Source organism: Chelonia mydas, chromosome 5, assembly GCF_015237465.2.
Source record: "Chelonia mydas isolate rCheMyd1 chromosome 5, rCheMyd1.pri.v2, whole genome shotgun sequence".
Taxonomy (NCBI): Eukaryota; Metazoa; Chordata; order Testudines; family Cheloniidae; genus Chelonia; species Chelonia mydas.
The window spans coordinates 13,157,948-13,176,733 of record NC_051245.2 but is presented as its reverse complement, the minus strand read 5'-3'; the positions used below and the strand labels follow the sequence as shown (position 1 = coordinate 13,176,733).

Sequence of the window (18,786 nt, the reverse complement as noted above, 5' to 3'; positions counted from 1 at the left end):
TTTTATTTATTTGTATTATGATAGTGTTAGACGCCATGGTCGGTGTTGTATCAATTCAGAGAAAAGATGGTTTTTGCCCTAGAGTTTACACCCTAATAATTATTGTAGTCACTAAATTAAGTTTTGACTTCATTTTGCTACCACTGCTCTTTCCGTACAGCCGTGGGAGAGCGTACTGGATCCAACAGTACTTTGTGCATCATTAAAGGATTGTAAACGAAGGAGAATGGGCCTCGTGTTCTGAATGCAGAATCTTTGGTGGTGGTGATGTGTGAGCTGCCAAGAACAGATCTGGACTCAGTTCCCAGGCTGAATTTGCTGGCTGGTAGTTAAAAAGATGGTGTTTTTCTACGGTCCACATTTGGGTAGGGTCAGTGAGAGGTATTGAATATGGACCCCACTGTCCCATTTCCATGGAAACCACTGATCAGCATAGAACTACACTTCAGACAAGACCTAAATTGTAATAACTTCACTTGGGATCCCACATGGGAGCTTTGAGTGGGACTGAGAGACAATTATATTGTGTCTTTGTCTTGCCCTGAAAGGGCTCTATTTTATCCTGAGGAATAGCCCTGAGGCAGATAACTTTTATGCCACCTTTGTAGCCCCCTGGTACTATCTTTGCCCCACCCTCCTGCACAGTGCCAGCTCAGACCCTGTCCAGGATAGGCCCTGGCATGTTGGTTTGAACAGCTGGGATAATGGCACGCTGGACATTGATTTAGTTGTTTGCAGGTTTATTCATGTTAAAATCTTATAAAATCATATAAAAATTCATATTAAAAATGTTGTTTTACAAAGGACTTTTCAATTTTTTTCCAAAAGATAGTTTTTTCATGTGTTATGGAGGTAAAATAACCTCCCAGCTGAGCCACTTTATTTGTGGTTAAAGCTTCCATAGGTCACTGCTTTCAGAAATAAACATTCAGGACCCACTCCTGCTCCCACTGAAATCCATGACAAAACTCCCATTGATTCAAATGAGAGCAGGTTCGAGCCTCTACCAGCAACTAGAAAGCTTAATAACAGTTCTGATGGCTGGAGGCAAGGTCTCGCTATTTCACCCTATAACAAGAGAACTGTTCATGGTTGAGGAACAATCAGAATATTTGTCTCTTTAGATGAATAGCTCTTTAAGATTGCATTGAAAGTCAATATTCCCATCTGCGGCTGTGAGGCTATCCAGAGCCCGCAATAAATCAGCATGCAGGAACTGAGAGCTCTGTCCTTGAAGAGATGCACAGTGACCTTGCTTATGCTTACTCTGGAGGAATAACCAGGAAAAACCTAGAAACCCAAACAGAGCAGCGATGACGAAAGGCAGTGCATGGTGTACGCAAATGTTACAGTATCAAAGGCATTATCTGAACCTCACCTTGTTAAATAAAATGCAGCTTTTCATGATAGCCTAACCAGATTGCTGCTGCTGTTTTTGCAGGGGGCTGGAATGTAATCCTCATGATCATTACATACTTGTTCGATAATAGTATACCCCGGTCACGTCTCCCTGCAAGTGCATTTCACTGGAATCACTGAGCAGAAGCAAAGAAGAGCTGATGATATGTGCTGCCGAAAAAGGTTGCGGGAGCCCTGTATTTTCCACTGACTGCAGTTTTCTGTTTTATTTGCAGCTTCTCCCATCTGGAATATCAAAGCAGGATTGAAGTAGATAATTGTTAGCAGCGGGTTTATGTGAGAGAGACTGCAGGGAACAGAATGCCTCGCGCACAGCACAAACTGCTTCGTCTGAAAGAACTATGAATAGATGATTTTTAGATGTTACCCACATCTAATGCTCCTGGAAACTTTACAGTGGAATGAGCCATTGCGCCCAGTTCTTTAGTTAACAACCAAAAGGGGCAAGAAGGGGGACGCAGGGCTGAACAACGGGACACCTTGTCCTTGGATTTCTCACAGAAAAGCTAGCAAATGTTTCCCACCTCCTTCAAGTGAAAAGAGCATGAATGCTACAGTGAACTGAATTCTACCCAACAGAGCTTAAGTAAGCTTTTTTCACAAGGATGGGATACAGCGACCCCTCGTCAAGCAGGGATTTGCTGGGGAACAGAACTTTGTTCTTCATCTTCATCTGCACTTTTGCTGTGGTCACTTTGCTGCAGCAGATACTGTATGGGAGAAACTATCTCAAGAGGTAAGAGGGTAGCAGAAAAAGTTCTATCTGATCAGACATATTTGTGACAGAGATTCTGGTGCAAAGGGGAATCCAATCATGCCCTAATAGCATGAACATCCTGGCAAGAGTGTGGGAGAATGTGACTGGCAGCTGTAGCATTTGTCAGGGTTATTAAAGAAAAATGCTAGGTAAGATATTAATTGTATGTATTTTAAATCTCAGTTGGTGTAAATCACTGGTTCTGCTGAGATCATTGGACCTATGCTGACTTATACGAGCTGAAGATCTGGCCTAATGTGCCAAATTTTGCCCTGATTTATACCCTGTATAGCCTGCCACATGGCTCTGTGTCATCTTGTGTATGTCAGGGCAAAACTGTCCAGAAAGAATGAAGTGAGATCATTGTAAAAGTTTAATGCTTTTGTAAAATAAATGCAAATGTATTTCCAGAGATTCACATGATTGTAGCAATATCAGACGTCAGAATAACAAACGGCTCACTTTATTGTTCCATGACAGTATTTGTGTTAATTTGGGAGAAGGATGGTGTGAATGAATTGGTGGTGTTGCCTAAAGATTACATCAGTCATCAGCCTGAAAATGGTGAATTTGATGTTTCTTGCTCAGTCACAACAAAATACCCGCTGGGAACGTCAAGTGTTTACCTGAGCCTTAAAGGATCTATTTAAAAAATATTGTTGATGGTTTGATTTACAAAGGGAAATATTCCTATTTAACCCTCTTAGGCACCTGGGCTTCAATAACACGTGACTGCTGTGGAAGTTTTTGTTTTAATTTTAAGAGTAACTGGCAAAAAGATTTATGGTTTGATTCTCTCCTGCCTTGCATCTTTAGTAGTCATTTGTGTATGCATTTTAAATACTATCAAATGATAAATTTCCTCTCACCATGGTAGCGTTTCACAACCACTAGGCACTGACCTTACACAGATGCAAATGATAACAGAAGGGGCAGGGCAGTGGAAAATTCAAGCCCTAAATGTGAGTGAACAACGTAGAAAAATAACCACATTAAAACAAACCCAGTTCTGGGGAGAAGATGCAGTTAAAATTCTTCTATTGGGCCAAACTCTGTCCTGATTTATACCCTGTGTTTCTCCGTTGACTTCAGTGGGGTTGCAAAGGATGCAAGAAAGGGCAAAAGTTGACTCCCAAGCTCTAACTTGCGAAGAAAAGCTGGTCCTGTTATTTTAGTCTGTCCTGCTCTGGTGGTTGCTATCACAAAAACTGAAGCAATGAGATGCCACAAGTTTTGTAAGTGTAGGTTAATACACACTTACGTTAAGCTTAGCTGTGACTTTTAGTGGTTTGTGTCTTTGGTTTTTAATGAGAGTATCAGTCCCCGCAGTGCCACTCAAGACACATTTTCTTCCAGTGTTTGGGAGAAAGTACTTAGGACACCATCCTGAGGTGGGGTGATGACCCTTATCTCCCAGTGAAGACAATGGAGGTTGAAGGAACTCAGTACCTGGCGGGATCAGGCCTTTAGATATTAAAGAGGGGAGGGCAGTTGCTGTATGTAAAGTCACTATAATTTGTCACTTTCCCACTGTTCTCAGTCTCTCGCTGTTCTGCAGTGGGTTATGGTTGTGGGCTGGCACTTCTTTACATCATTTGGGTAAATGCACCACATTTTAAAAAACATAAGGTTTTGGAAGCTGCCTTCTTCTCTATTCAGCCAGCAGCGAGTAAATAAAATTACAGTTCTCCAGTGGTCTGCTCACTGGGCCACTCGCTAATGAGAATTGCACGTATCCTTAGATTAGTGTCTCATTATCGTCCTCCCGGACCAGGCCCTCCATTAAAATGTTACACAGGCTGCAGAGTTGGTCAGACCCCCCTCAGATCCTTTATATGTTGCGCCGCCTGATAACGCTGGGGGATTTTAAGAACATCTTTCTAGGGAGGAAGTGGGATATTTATAGCTGCAGCACAGCCTGCCAAGCTGGAGCTTGAGGACGCTGGCTGACCACGAGGCCAAGTTCCTCACTGTGATTCAATGTGCTTTTGGCTTTACGATAGCCTGTGCTAGGACTCTCTGCATGCAGCACTAATAGGCCTCTTGTCACTTTTCCCAAGGCGGCAGAGAGAAATTCCCCAGAGTACGTCGGGAAACCTGGAAAGTGACCCGAATTACGCTCAGAGTAAAGTTATGATGCTTTCAAGCATAAAGAGAACATCGGACCAGATTGTCTCATCCTGGCAAGAAGCCTGTGGGAATAGGAAGGGGCCTGCAAGGCAGGAAGGGTTTGTGGGGCTGAACCCACTGAGGGTACAGCTACACTGCATGCTCCTTACAGCACTGTGTGAAGTACATACACTGCACGGCACCCCTCCCCCCTCCCAGTAGGGTTGCCAGGTCCGGTTTTCGCCCCGAACACCGGGTCGAAAAGGGAATCTGGCAGCGTCAGTCAGAACAGCCGACGAGGCCATTAAAAGTTAAGTTGGCAGCGCAGTGGGGCTGGCAGGCTCCCTACCCACCTCCGTGTGGCTCCCGGAAATGGCTGGCATGTCCATTAGCTCCTAGACGGAGGCACAGTCAGGGCTCTGCATGCTGCCCCCGCCCGAGCGCCGGTTCTGCAGCTCCCATGGGCTGGGAACCATGGCCAATGGGAGCTGCAGGGGCAGCACCTGTGGGCAGAGGCAATGTGCAGAGCCGCCTGGCCGTGCCTCCACCTCTGAGCCGCGGGACATGCCGGTTGTGCTTCCGGGAGCTGCCTGAGGTAAGTGTGGTCTGGAGCCTGCACCCCGAGACCACTCCTGTGCCCCAACCCCCTGCCCCACCCCTGAGCTCCCTCCCACATCCTGAACCCCTCATTTTTGGCCCCACTCCGGAGTCTGCACCCCCAGCTGGAGCCCTCACCCCCCTGCAGCACAACCTCCTGCCCCAGCCCAGAGCCCCCTCCTACACCCTGAACCCCTCATTTTTGGCCCCATCTCAGGGCCCGCTCACCCCAACTGGAGCCCCTCATCCCCTCCAACATCCCAACCCCTTGCCCTAGCCGGGTGAAAATGAGCAAGTGAGCGTGGGGGAGAGTGGCCCAACAGAGAGGGGAGGATGGAGTGCGTGGGGCGGGGCCTTGGGGAAGGGGAGGGGCACGGGCGGAGCCGTGGGGCAGCGGGCGGGGCAAGGGTGTTCGGTTTTGTGCGATTAGAAAATTGGCAACCCTACCCCCTAGCATGGGTGTAAACAGCAGTGTAGATTGAAGTACTACTTAGGCGGATCGAGACATGCCAGAACCTGTACCCTACACTGCTCTCTCTGTGCCCAAGTGGTGCCTCCCCCATCTAATGTCCTGCTGCCTCCCCGCTGCTGGAGCCTTTCCCCACTGCAGTGAAAGACCTGGGCAGCAGGGACCTGCCAGAGCTTTTCCCTGCTGGTTACCCCCTGGCAGAGCCTTTCACTGCTGCGTGTAGCTACACACCACAGTGCGGATGCAGCCAGCTTTTCGCTGCGATGCGTAGCGACACATACCCTACATGCTGTCACCAGTGAGCCTGCAGTGTAGACATACCCTGAGTTCCTCTAAAGCAGGGGTGGCCAACCTTTGGCTCTGCAGCCGCACGCGGCTCTTCAGAAGTTAATATTCGGCTCCTTGTAGAGGTGCTGACTCCGGGGCTGGAGCTACAGGTGCCATCTTTCCAATGTGCCAGGGGGAGGGGGGCTCACTGCTCAACCCCTGGCTCTGCCACAGGCCCTGCCCCCACTCCACCCCTTCCTACCCCCTCCCCTGAGCCTGCCGTGCCTTCGCTCCTCCCCCCAACCCAGAGCCTCCTGCACGCCGCGAAACAGCTGATCAGGGAGTGCGGGGAGAGAGGGGGAGGCGCTGATCAGCGGGGCTGCTGGTGGGTGGGAGATGCTGGGAGCAGAGGAGGGGAGCTGATGGAGGTGACGTGTTACTGCAGCTCTTTGGCAATGTACATTGGTAAATTCTGGCTCCTTCTCAGGCTCAGGTTGGCCACCCCTGGGCTAAAGCATCATTTCATGAGAGGAGTAAAAGGGCCAGCAGAGATGGCAGGGGTGCCAGGGATCTCAGGGCTCTTCAGGGAAGACATTCCACTGACCAGATGCATGGAGGCAAAAGGCATCCTGAATGGTGCATTCATGCTGCTGCACTGATGCCCGCATGCTGCTATTGAGTTCCCTTGTAGCCGCATGGTGGCAGGTGCGGAGGGAAACAGAGGAAATTAACTCAGCTCCCAGCTGTATTAATTCCTGCCTGAATCTCCACGTGGATGCTGCCAAGGAGCATATCCAGTTCTGTGCTCCACCCACAGTCCCACTCCCAAAGCCCCTTCCCTGTGGAGCAGCAGTGGATGGACTTGGTGAGGAGAGAGGCCACACAACACAAGAGGAACTCTGTGACAGGTCACCTCCGCTCACTGAGATGCAAGGGATGGTCCACGCTTATGTCAGGAACCCTCCCTTCTCTCCTCCCCCTTCCACAGATGCTGAAATTCTAGCAACCTAAACAGGTGGTGGGGGGTGGGGGTGAGGAGGAAAACAGGTGCATGGATTAAAATCAAGCAGCCAGATCTGGCCATCCTTACTTGGGCTGAACTCCTGCTGCACATGGTGGAAGTTTTTGCCCGAACAGGAACTGCGGGCTTTGGCTCAGGGACTGTGACAGGAAGGGATAGAACTCTGGGAGCCTGTCAAGAAGAAGAAGAATGGCATGTGACGTGAGCTTTTAGGCCTGATCCATTAACATCTGTGGAAAAATTCCTGTGGACTTCAGTGGGCTTTGGATCAGACCCATAGACACAGGAAACTGACACACACCATGTAATAGCCCTTCCTTGCCTCCCACCCCACCCCCATTTTTACAATGTTACTAAAATATGTGAAGACCAAATCCTGCTCACCATGGTCCCTGAGGAGTTCCACTAAAGGAAATGGATCTACTTACACCACGAAGAGAAGCAAGGTTCAGCTGTGTATCTTACATGAACCTGTTAAAGTCTAATCAAATGTTGGAAGATTTCTAGAGAGGGAATCTGACAGCAGGAAAGGGTGGGCTTAGTGGCTATAACAAAGGGTGATAAAGTCAGACACAATTAGGCTTCTTTAATACTGATCTCTGGGGTAATTATTTTTATTGCAGGGTTTATGTGACATGATTAAAAATGTCCTCTCCATTGATCTGCTGAAGTAGGTTAAATCCTAGGGAGTCTTATATCTATCCAGAACACAGCGTGCTCTAGTGTGTGCTGTTGTTTCAACATTGGGCATCTGTATTTTTTTTTTTGAGTCAGATTGTCAACTGTGATCTGGCCCCTTTGTGGGGTCCAGGTGGCACAAAGAGGTTGGATTCTGCTCATTAGGTGGATAGCAGAGCATTCTCCTGGTGTGTGGGAGCTCCCCACTCCTGTAAAGATGTAGAAGTGGCTTCTGCACCAACTGCCTCCATCCCACAGCCCATGGCATAGGGGACATGTCAGATACCAAGAAAATGTAGCTGACTTGTTGTCTGCTACATTTATCTTCCGCTGGCATAGAATCCATTAGATGCCAGCCCTCTACTGTCCTGACTCCCTCACGGAGTGGGGCTCAAATGCAGGAGAGAATTTGCCCCTCTGAATTACATGCAGGTAACTAGAATAATGTTTAAAGTTTATTAAAGAACTTAACTGAAGTTTTCCATTGAGGCTCTTACTAGAAACACATATAACAATTCTCAAACAACCATATGGTGAGCAAGAAACAGTAAATCTTCCCATTCGGAGTGTATGCACTAAAGTATTTAAAGGCTTTCTGCATTCTAAGTTAGCATAAAATCTCACCTACATGTATATACTGGCACCTAGTATTTTAAAAAAAATCACACTCTTAAAATGAAAGATTACACCAACATTGGCACGTCCCTAGCATCTTGCATTCACGGACTGCAACCTAGACATCAGTTACCTACTCCTCACAACACCCACACGAGGGAGTTATCAGCTTCTGTGCAGGCTGGGAAAGTGAAGCACAGAAATGGATTGACTTGCCTGAGGTCACTGAATTTGTCAGATCTCATGACTTTCAGTCCTGTGCTCTGTCTGCTAGAGAACTTTCCCACCCAAAACGGAAATATTTTCTTGGTGAAATGAAGTACCACCAGCTAAGGTCCTACATCACTGACTCATGGCAAATTACCTATCGGAGTGTGAAACAAAGTTTTGCTATTGGTCTGGGTTTTCTTAGGAGCAGAAGGACATTGGAGATTGAAGGAGACAACAAAGCCTCAAACCCTGGTCAGTTTCTCACTTTATGTTATGCATTTCTGTCCCACAGTCTATCGTTTTTAAGGACAAGTCTAGCCAAAAAAGTTAGGTCAACCCAGCTGTTTCACTCAGGGGTGTGAAAAATCCACACCCCGTGAGTGCAGTAGTTAACCTAACCCTTGGTGTAGACAGAGATAGGTTGACAGAAGAATTCTTGCAGCAACCTACCTACCTCCTCTCTGGGACATGAATTAACTACAGTAATGGGAGAAGCCCTCCTGTCACTGTTGTGAGTGTCTACACTGAAATGCTAGAGCAATGTAGCCGCTGCTGCACTGTTGTACGTCTACATTTCACCATTACAGAAGAACGGCCATACTGGGTCAGACCAAAGATCTATCTAGCCCAGTATCCTGTCTTCCGATAGTGGCCAATGCCAGGTGCCCCAGAGGCAGAGGTGAAAGTAAGCCGGTACGCACCGGTATGGTGAAAGCAAGAACCGGTGCGCCGTAACGGAGCAGCCGGCTTCCCCAGGGGGCAATTTAAAGGGCCTGGGGCTCCCAGCAGCGGCTGGAGCCTGAGGCCCTTTAAATTGCTGCCAGAGCCCCGCTGCTGGAGCCCTGGGGTAGTGGCAGCGGGGCTCCGGGGGCTATTTAAAGGGCCCGGGGCTCCCGCTGCCTCTACGGCCCCGGCCCTTTAAATAGCCTCCGGAGTCCCACTGCTACTCCAGGGCTCTGGGGGCTATTTAAAGAGCCGGGGCGGTAGAAGCAGAGGAGTCCTGGGCCCTTTAAATAGCCCCCGGAGCCCTGCTGCTAGAGCCCTGGGGTAGCAGCGGCAGCCCGGGGCTCTGGCAGTGGTTTAAAGGGCCTGGGGTAGCGGCGGCCGAGCCCTGGGCCCTTTAAACTGCTGCTGGAGCCCCCAGCTGCTGCTGCTACCCCGGTTTGGGAAGGGAAGGGCTCTTACCGGGACAGGGTGGGCCGGAGCTGGCTCTGAGACCCCACCCCTTCTGGGGGCCAGAGCCGGCCCCAACCCAGCCCTGTACTGGTAAGTCCCTATTTCTTCTTTCACCCCTGCCCAGAGGGAATGAACAGAACAGGTAATCATCAAGTGATCCATCCCCTGTTGTCCATTCCCAGCTTCTGGCAAACAGAGGCTAGGGACACCATCCCTGCCCATCCTGGCTAATAACCACTGATGGACCGATCCTCCATGAATGTTTTGAACCCTGCTGTAGTCTTGGCCTTTACAACATTCTCTGGCAAATAGTTCCACAGGGTGACTGTGTGTTGTGTGAAGAAATACTCCCTTTTGTTTGTTTCAAACCTGCTGCCTATTAATTAGGTGACCCCTAGTTCTTGTGTTATGAGGAGTAAATAACTCTTCCTTATTTACTTTCTACACACCAGCCCTGATTTTATAGGCCTCTATCAAATCCCCTCTTAGTCGTCTCTTTTCCAAGCTGAAAAGTCCCAGTCTTATTAATCTCTCCTCATATGGAAGCTGTTCAATACCTCTAATCATTTTTGTTGCCCTTTTCCAATTCCAGTATATCTTTTTTGAGATGGGGTTAGCAGATCTGCACGCTGTAATAAAGATGTGGGGATACCATGGATTTATATAGGGCTGTAACAGTGTATGCACACCCTGGCCCAAAAAGGGGGGTACCAGGGGGTACACGGACACCACCTTTAAGTCTGCTTGTCCGTCTCTGACCTCTCCACCCCGGGGTCTAAGGACCAGCATAAAGTTAATAGTCCTAGTGCCCTGGGCACCATGGCCTACTAGCCAGAGTCAATAGCGCGGCCCTTTGGTGAAGGGCAGCATGGCCTAGTAGCCAGGACCCAAGGGGCCACCAGCAAGGGTCGCTGGTGACCCAGGTAGGGGGTTCCACGCCCACCCGACTCCATTGGGCCCCGACCTAGAGCCCTGGCAGCGGTGGAGCGGTCTGTCACTGGCACAGCGCTGAGCTTACCTGGGTGGGAGATACCACTCCATCATCCTCCCTGGGTCACTTCCTACTGTTGTTTCTGGTGTGGCAGTCCATGAGGCTTTGGGGTCTCCAGGCTCCGCAGCACTGGTCACTTCCTGGGGCTCTGTTGGTCGCAGGGGTCCAAGCTGATCCTTGGGGCCTCTGATCTCCACAGGCAGAGGCCGTAGCAGCCGCCAGTCCTCAGCAGGAGCTTCCAGCACAGGTCCTTCCCCTCCGGCATCCAGCCCCAAATGATCTGGGCTTCCTCCCTGTATACTGCTGCAGCATCTGGAGCAAGCCCAGTCTGGCCTAGGGGGCAGGACTTCTGCTGTCCATAATGTGGGCTGAACCCCGTCTTGGCTAGTGCGGGGTATGCACACCTTGTCACAAGCGGCAAAATGATATTTTCTGTCGTATTATCGATCCCTTTCCTAATGATTCCCAACATAGCCTAACTCTTTACTCCTCTTTAAAAGTGGTTATACCAGTTGCTGCTACTGCTGCGTTTCATATCTTACTGAGTACACGAGCACTCTGCATGGTGCACTCTTCTCTCACTCTCCACTGGTTATTCATTATCACTAATAGGAGCTATGTACACATCAGCACAATACAGTGTTGAATATAAAGGGCTTCTGTGGGTCTTGTCCACACTAAACATATCAGGGCAGGTCCCAAGCTGGTGCAAATCAGTTTAGCTTCATTGACTTCAGTGGAACTCCCCTGATTCACACCAGCAGAGGATGTGGCCCATTACCCTAAAATGGCTCATCATTGCAGCTCCACCTGTGATAACAGTAACAGCACCAAACACTGTCATACTGAATGCCAGCAGCTGGTCTTCACTAACACCACTGCTAGCACAGGTGATAACAGTGGGAAATTCTAGGAAACTGAGTCCCGAGTATGCACCCGTTAGCGTTCAGTCCTCCTTTTGCTTACACAGATGAAACTGTCCAACAGTTGAGGAAGGTGATTCATCCGATGAAGTGAGCTGTAGCTCACGAAAGCTTATGCTCAAATAAATTGGTTAGTCTCTAAGGTGCCACAAGTCCTCCTGTTCTTTTTGCGAATACAGACTAACACGGCTGCTACTCTGAAACCTGTCATTATGGGAAACTGATGTTGAGTGCTTATATTGAATAAAGAAAAGGAGTACTTGTGGCACCTTAGAGACTAACCAATTTATTTGAGCATAAGCTTTCGTGAGCTACAGCTCACTTCTGTAGCTCACGAAAGCTTATGCTCAAATAAATTTGTTAGTCTCTAAGGTGCCACAAGTACTCCTTTTCTTTTTGTGGATACAGACTAACACGGCTGCTACTCTGAAACCTATATTGAATAAAAGATCCAAACTCTTTAGATGTTACACAAACTTGCTCTGTGACACTACTTGTAAAGCTTTTCTTCCCCCTCGTCCATCTGTCTGTCCTCTTGATCACTGTGAATTTTTCACAGCTGTGAACATTCTGAGCTTGTGCCTGTGTACACCACTCCAAAGTTAAGGGGCCAGATCAACAACTAGTGTAAACTAGGGTACAACCATTAACTTCAAAGAAACGACAGCAATTTACACTAGGTGGGGATCAGCCACTGGAGCTACACAGATTTACACTGTAGATAACAAGTATCAGAGGGGTAGCCGGGTTAATCTGGATCTGTAAAAGCGGCAAAGAGTCCTGTGGCATCTTATAGACTAACAGACGTATTGGAGCATAAGCTTTCGTGGGTGAATACCCAACAAAATGCATCCGACGAAGTGGGTATTCACCCACGAAAGCTTATGCTCCAATACGTCTATTAGTCTATAAGGTGCCACAGGACTCTTTACTGCTCATAACATGATTCAAGGTAGTGGCGATGCAATGTATGCTCAATCTTCTGTCTTTAAACAGCCATCATTTTCATTATTTCAACCCCCAGATCTTCAGCGACGTCAGAAGCACTTATCCTAGTTCACAGCTCCATGAAAAGTATGAAGTGCTTTAGTCTGTAATGGATTAAGTAATGTTTGTAAAGTGCTTTGCAGATGCAATGCGCTAAGGAAGGGTTAAGTATTAAGTTTTTTAAAACACAGCTTGAGTTATCTGAGCTTAAAGAAAGTATCTGAACAATTTCTGACGGATGGAAAACTTAGTTTTTGATGCTTAAATAATGCAGTAACTTGGAGACCTTTAATACTTGACTGAACAAAGCACTGGAGAAAATATAGTAAGTGGGAACTAATCTTGTGCTTCAAGGGGTCTAATTTCGGTGAATAACAGCCTAACAGATTGTCATGCAACTTGGAAAACAAACACTTTTGGGCAGAGAACAAACATAGGAAACTCCAGCACATTTGCGCTGAAGGTTGAGGAATAATTTGTACTTATGAAACTTGTGGGATAGTAATACTTAATCTCTTTCTAAATTGCTTTGAGAACCTTGGGTGAAAGTTGCTATATAAGTAAAAAGTATTATTGAAAAGAGTTATTCTGCTTTTACGATCATCCTGTACTAAATGATTTTGTATGATTGGTTACTAAAAATGGCACCTTTCCTTTTGAAAGTTATACCAGTAAGTAGCTGTAAATAGGGGTATAGAATATAAGTGATAACTCAATTTTAATGAGCTGCAGCAGTACCGTACTTCTCTGCCAGTGGGATGTTAGTTACTTCATTATTTAAAAATAGTTTAGTGAACTCCAATTGGTTACAAACAGTGGACAGTCCTGTGACTGTGTTCTAAGCGCTCAAATACCGTAGTGAAGAGCACAGTGCAAGAAGCAAAGTTGAACAGGGTAGAATATGGCAGGTGGGCTGTGGAACTGCCTCAAAACTTCCTGAGGGCATTCCCCATACCTTTTTTCATTCGTGCTTCTTCCATCATTCCCCAAATAAAGGGAGAGACATCACAAGTTTTTGAGTCATGCGTTAAAACTCTGCAGAAATTTGCAAATATTCACAGCTCTTTTGTCGGCTGCAACTTAATTTTTACTGTGAAAATGTCACAAAGCAAAAATCCTAACCCTGCTAACTAGTGGCTGGGTACAGTGCGAGAATCATTTCTTGTGACTCACCAGTTCCTGTTAGCTTTTAAAAAGGAGGTAAAAGCAGAATGACAACAATGTTTTTCAGAGCTGTGCCTGTCTTAGGGTGCAATCCTGCTCCCACTGAAGGCAATGGCAAAATTCTCTCTGGCTGTACTGGGACGAGGGCCAGTCTTCCGTTCCTTCTTCTGTTCAGTGTACTGTAATGGTTGGCTGTTGACTTACTTTATTCATAGCCTTATTATCTTAAACAGCTCATTGCCGAACTGAATAACCACACACAGTACCTACCCATGATCCTTAGAGTAATTTCAATTTTGGGTCTCATTCTTTGCACTGGTGACTCCAGCATTGTAACACCAGCACATTTTGATACCCTGAGGCAGGCTCATACCTTCAGCATATTAAGTAATATAGTGAACAAATTAAAACCAAGTTCTGTTCCTTATGGTACTCCAGTAGTCCCCTGCTTTCTGCGTTAACTGCTTCTGCTATTGGTATCAAGGCCAATCCTTTGACTACTCAAATAGCTCCTCTTCAATACTTTACTTAAAAAATATGCCAGGCCCTTCATTTTTGGTTTTTATTTTATTTTTAAATTTCTAGGGGATTTATCAGTGATTATTTTAAAATAAAAAAAAACAGTGAAAACTGGTGCAAAAAATTAAGTGCGCCTTTTTCTGGGTAGATATCAGGGTTAATACTGGGGGACATCAGGACAGAAACAAAGCAATAAATAGAGGAAAGTAAGAGTATATAAACATGTTTGTGTATCTTCCACTACATTGCCTTACTTTAACAGACAGCCTCACATTTACACTTGGCCCTGGCCTGTGCTACAGAGTTAGGCTGACGCAAGGCAGCTTATGTTGACCTAGCTCTGTAATTGTCTATACTAATATTTCGCTCCCGCTGATGTAACTCGCCAGCTATCCTGACTTAACACCACCTCCAGAAGCGGGGTAGAGTCAATGTTGATGTAGTTAGGTTGATGCAGTGTCAGTGTAGACACTGTGTTGCTTACATTGACTGTTGCTGGCGTTCAGAAGCCATCCCACAATGCCCCACACTGACAGTTCAATTGGTGCAAGTGCTCCTGGTGAGAACGCATACTGCCGACACAAGGAACAAAGCATAGACACGGACAAGCAATGGAATTACTGCAGCGGTCAACTTAATTTTGTAGTGTAGACATGCTCTAGACTAATTGATTATTAACATAAATACATCTGCCTAGTGTAATGTATTTTCTCAACATAAACATATTTTCATGTACTTGAATGATCCAAAATTCAGGTGAAAATCTTTAAAAAACAAATAGTAGCTTTTGTAAAACTTGGGATTTTTTTGGTTTAAAAAGCCCCCTGAAAATGAAGGGCCTTATAAATATGGGACAAATTCTATCCGTTCTCTGTTGTTTGCATGCAAACCTGGCTGAAGTCAGTTGGAGTTGCATGCATGTAACTGATGGCAGAGTGATGGTGCTGTATTACAAACCCCAAGCAATCAAAAACCATTAGCTAGACCCTCCCAAAATCATGAAATTGGCTTAAAATGATATTTTTAAAAAGGACATCCATTTTAATTTGTCTTCTATTTTTGAACCTTTAGCTGGAAGTTGTCTGGAAGTTGGTATGCGGACAGGGTCAAAATTCAATCTTAACTGCATTTGCAAAAGTGGAGGATCCACTTACCATGTCCTGATCCTTGTGATGGGGCAGCTGCCATTTGGTCCCTCTCCGTTCTGCTCCTTTATCACTATTCTCTCTCTATCCCCCATCCCTGCACCCGGCAGCGTCCATCACTACTCACATTCTGCCTTCTTGTTCCGACGCAGTCTCCTGCCCATTACCCTCTCCCTGCATTCACTGCATGTTCATTTTTGAATGTGTGGGGTTGCCAATGTTAACCAGTGTTGCCAACTCTTCTGGCTTTTTTTCATGAGTCTCACTGTATTTGGCGTTTTTCTTAAAGCCCCAGTCCTTGGAGTCACGTGATTATGCAGAAATTGGATAAATTGGAAAGAGTCCAGCGAAGGGCAACAAAAATGATTAGGGGTCTAGAGCACATGACTTATGAGGAGAGGCTGAGGGAGCTGGGATTGTTTAGTCTGCAGAAGAGAAGAATGAGGGGGGATTTGATAGCTGCTTTCAACTACCTGAAAGGGGGTTCCAAAGAGGATGGCTCTAGACTGTTCTCAATGGTAGCAGATGACAGAACGAGGAGTAATGGTCTCAAGTTGCAATGGGGGAGGTTTAGATTGGATATTAGGAAAAACTTTTTCACTAGGAGGGTGGTGAAACACTGGAATGCGTTACCTAGGGAGGTGGTAGAATCTCCTTCCTTACAGGTTTTTAAGGTCAGGCTTGACAAAGCCCTGGCTGGGATGATTTAACTGGGACTTGGTCCTGCTTTGAGCAGGGGGTTGGACTAGATGACCTTCTGGGGTCCCTTCCAACCCTGATATTCTATGATTCTATGATTCTAAATCTCAGCTTTCATTGAAAAAAGGGAATTGCTAGTTCTCATGGTTGCAGAGAAAAGTTTGAAAACACGAACACTGTGCTCAGACACCGGTTGGTAATGAAAACGAACCCACAGCTATTATTTTCAAAAATCTCTTGATCTTTAGGCCAATCTCTCTTAATTTTGAGGCACCCTGATTCGTGATTTTTGAATACTGGGAATTGACAATACTGTGGGTGCGTGTAGGCCCAGATCCTAATTGAAATCAATGCAAGTTAGGCACCTAAATTCCTTTGAGGATCTGGGCCATACTGCCCATTGGAATAGCAATCTCCAATTGGGGGGTGGGATAACTCAGTGGTGTGAGCATTGGCCTGTTAAACCCAGGTTGTGAGTTCAATCCTTTTAGGGTTTTTATCCCTCACCATTTAGGGATCTGGGGCAAAAATTGGGGATTGGTCCTGCTTTGAGCAGGGGGTTGGACTAGATGACCTCCTGAGGTCCCTTCTAACCCTGATATTCTATGATGACAAGAGTATTTGCCTCTCTCTCAGTCAAGTCAAGTGACTAGAAACTGGCCCTAAAGTTAATGCCCCTGTCACATGACAGGGGTCAGTAACCACAGATTACAGTTACAGATATTCTCAGCGCACCAGCATCTTTCTTTTCTTCTTGACCTGATTTTATTTTCCTGATCATCTTTATACTGTGTTAACTGTGTTAACTCCAGTCAGGGATCTGCCCAGTCCTAATGTGTGTGTAAAGCTTTGTAATTTTTACTTCAGTTGTGGCTGAATCTTACCCTTGATTGCTTTTTGCATTGCCTTTTTTATTTCCTATTTTCAAGTGTATTTATTGCTCAGTAGCCCATAGAACCCCTACGCATGCTGTGGACTTAATGTCCTGTTTCCCCAGCATGTCCTTACCCTCTGTTGCTTTAAACCATTCCAGTTCATTCAGCCTTTCCCTCACCCCTCTGTAATGTTCTGCCCTGACATTCACTGTCCCTACACTGTCTCCTTTTAAGTTTCACTTTAGTCCTAATTATTCCTTGCGGATGAAACTGTAAAAGTCAAGCCCTGTCTACGCTGTTTGGACACTGCAGGTCTCGTGGCACATAAGAAATTAAGAATGGCCCTGCTGGGTCAGACCAAAGGTCCATCTAGCCCAGTATCCTGTCTTCCAGCAGTGGCCAGTGCTAGGTGCCCCAGAGAGAATCAACAGAAGAGGTAATCATCAAGTGATCCATCCCCTGTCACCCATTCCCCGCTTCTGGCAAACAGAGGCTAGGGACACCATTCCTGCCCATCCTGGCTAATAGCCATTGATGGACCTATCCTCCATGAACTTATCTAGTTCATTTTTGAACCCTGTTATGGTCTTGGCCTTCACAACATCCTCTGGCAAGGAATTCCACAGGTTGCCTGTGCGTTGTGTGAAGAAATATTTCCTTTTATTTGTTTTAAACCTGCTGCATATTAATTTCATTTGGTGACCCCTAGTTCTTGTGTTATGAGAAGTAGTAAACAGCATTTCCTTATCTACTTTCTCTACACCAGTCATGATTTTATAGACCTCTATCATATCTCCCCTTAGCGTGTCTTTTCCAAGCTGAAAAGTCCCAGTCTTATTAATCTCTCCTCATACAGAAGCCATTCCATATCCCTAATAATTTTTGTTGCCCTTTTCTGAACCTTTTCCAATTCCAACATATCTTTGTTGAGATGGAGTGACCACATCTGCACACAGTATTCAAGATGTGGGTGTACCATGGATTTATATAGAGGCAACATGATATTTTCTGTCCTATTATCTAACTCTTTTTTAACTATTCCCAGCATTCTGTTCACTTTTTTGACTGTTGCTGCACACTGAGTGGATGATTTCAGAGAACTATCCACAGTGATTCTAAGATCTCTTTCTTGAGCGGTAACAGCTAATTTAGACCCCTTCATTTTATATGTATAGTTGGGGTATGCTTTCTAAGACTTTATATTTATCAACATTAAATTTCATCTACCATTTTGTTGCCTAGTCACCCAGTTTTGAGAGATCTTTTTGTAGCTCTTCACAGTCTGTCTGGGTCTTAACTATCTTTAGTATTTTTGTATCATCTGCAAATTTTGCCACCTCACTGTTTACCCGCTTTTCCAGATCAGTTATGAATGTTGAATAGGACTGGTCCCAGAACAGACCCCTGGGGGACACCACTATTTACCTCTCTCCATTCTGAAAACTGACCATTTATACCTACCCTTTGTTTCCTATCTTTAAGCAAATGGGATGTCACACAAAGCAAACTTGCCCCATATGGAAAGCAAACCTTGATCTTGGCTCTCCTCCCAACCCTCTTACCTTGTTGTTGTCTCCATTGTCTCATGTCCTCACTTCTGTTTTGTATTTTTTACCATACTATCCCCCGCATCTAGCAAACTCCCTTTCTCTCCCACTTCAGTCCATCTCTTCAAGCAATTCCTCCTCCCTCATTTATTTCAATAGTTTTTTCTTTAGCCCTTATCTGCACAGTATTCGAGCAGCCCAGAGTCATTAATGGGTGTATCCTTACAGCACCCCTGTGAACTAGGCAGGTATTCTTCTTATTTTACAGATGTGGGACTAAGGTCAGAGAGATTGACCACCTGACTTGTCTAAGATCACATGGGAAATCCGTTAATGAGCCAGGAATACACATTGCACTTTCAAAGGGCATACTATGTGTGACGGATTGGACCCCCCTTCCGGGGTGTCACCTGATGTGCTGGGGTCTCACTGAGCCCACCCTTTCCATGAGCCTGGGTTTCCTCACCCTGTTCCACTGTGCCAGGCCCTCAAGCCTTCTCCAGCACACACACACAGGTAGGGACACACCCAGCTGCAAATGGACACAGAGACACTGAGATCAGCTCTGTGTGGGAGGAATCAGCTTGGGGATTGCCCAGAACTCATGTGAACATCTCC

At 46.2% G+C, this 18,786-nt stretch overlaps 1 protein-coding gene across 4 annotated transcripts in view; it reads left to right on the top strand.

Moving 5' to 3' along the window:
- The first annotated feature begins 1,326 nt into the window (after positions 1 to 1,326).
- ST8SIA5 (ST8 alpha-N-acetyl-neuraminide alpha-2,8-sialyltransferase 5) overlaps positions 1,327 to 18,786 on the top strand; it is a 75,117-nt gene continuing 57,657 nt past the window's right edge. For all 4 annotated transcript variants that reach the window (XM_007055171.3, XM_043547394.1, XM_027817530.3 and 1 more), the window contains exon 1: positions 1,327 to 2,155. In XM_007055171.3, the coding sequence (XP_007055233.2) occupies positions 2,025 to 2,155 (131 nt within the window). In that variant the 5' untranslated portion in view covers positions 1,327 to 2,024. The remainder of the gene's footprint in view (positions 2,156 to 18,786) is intronic.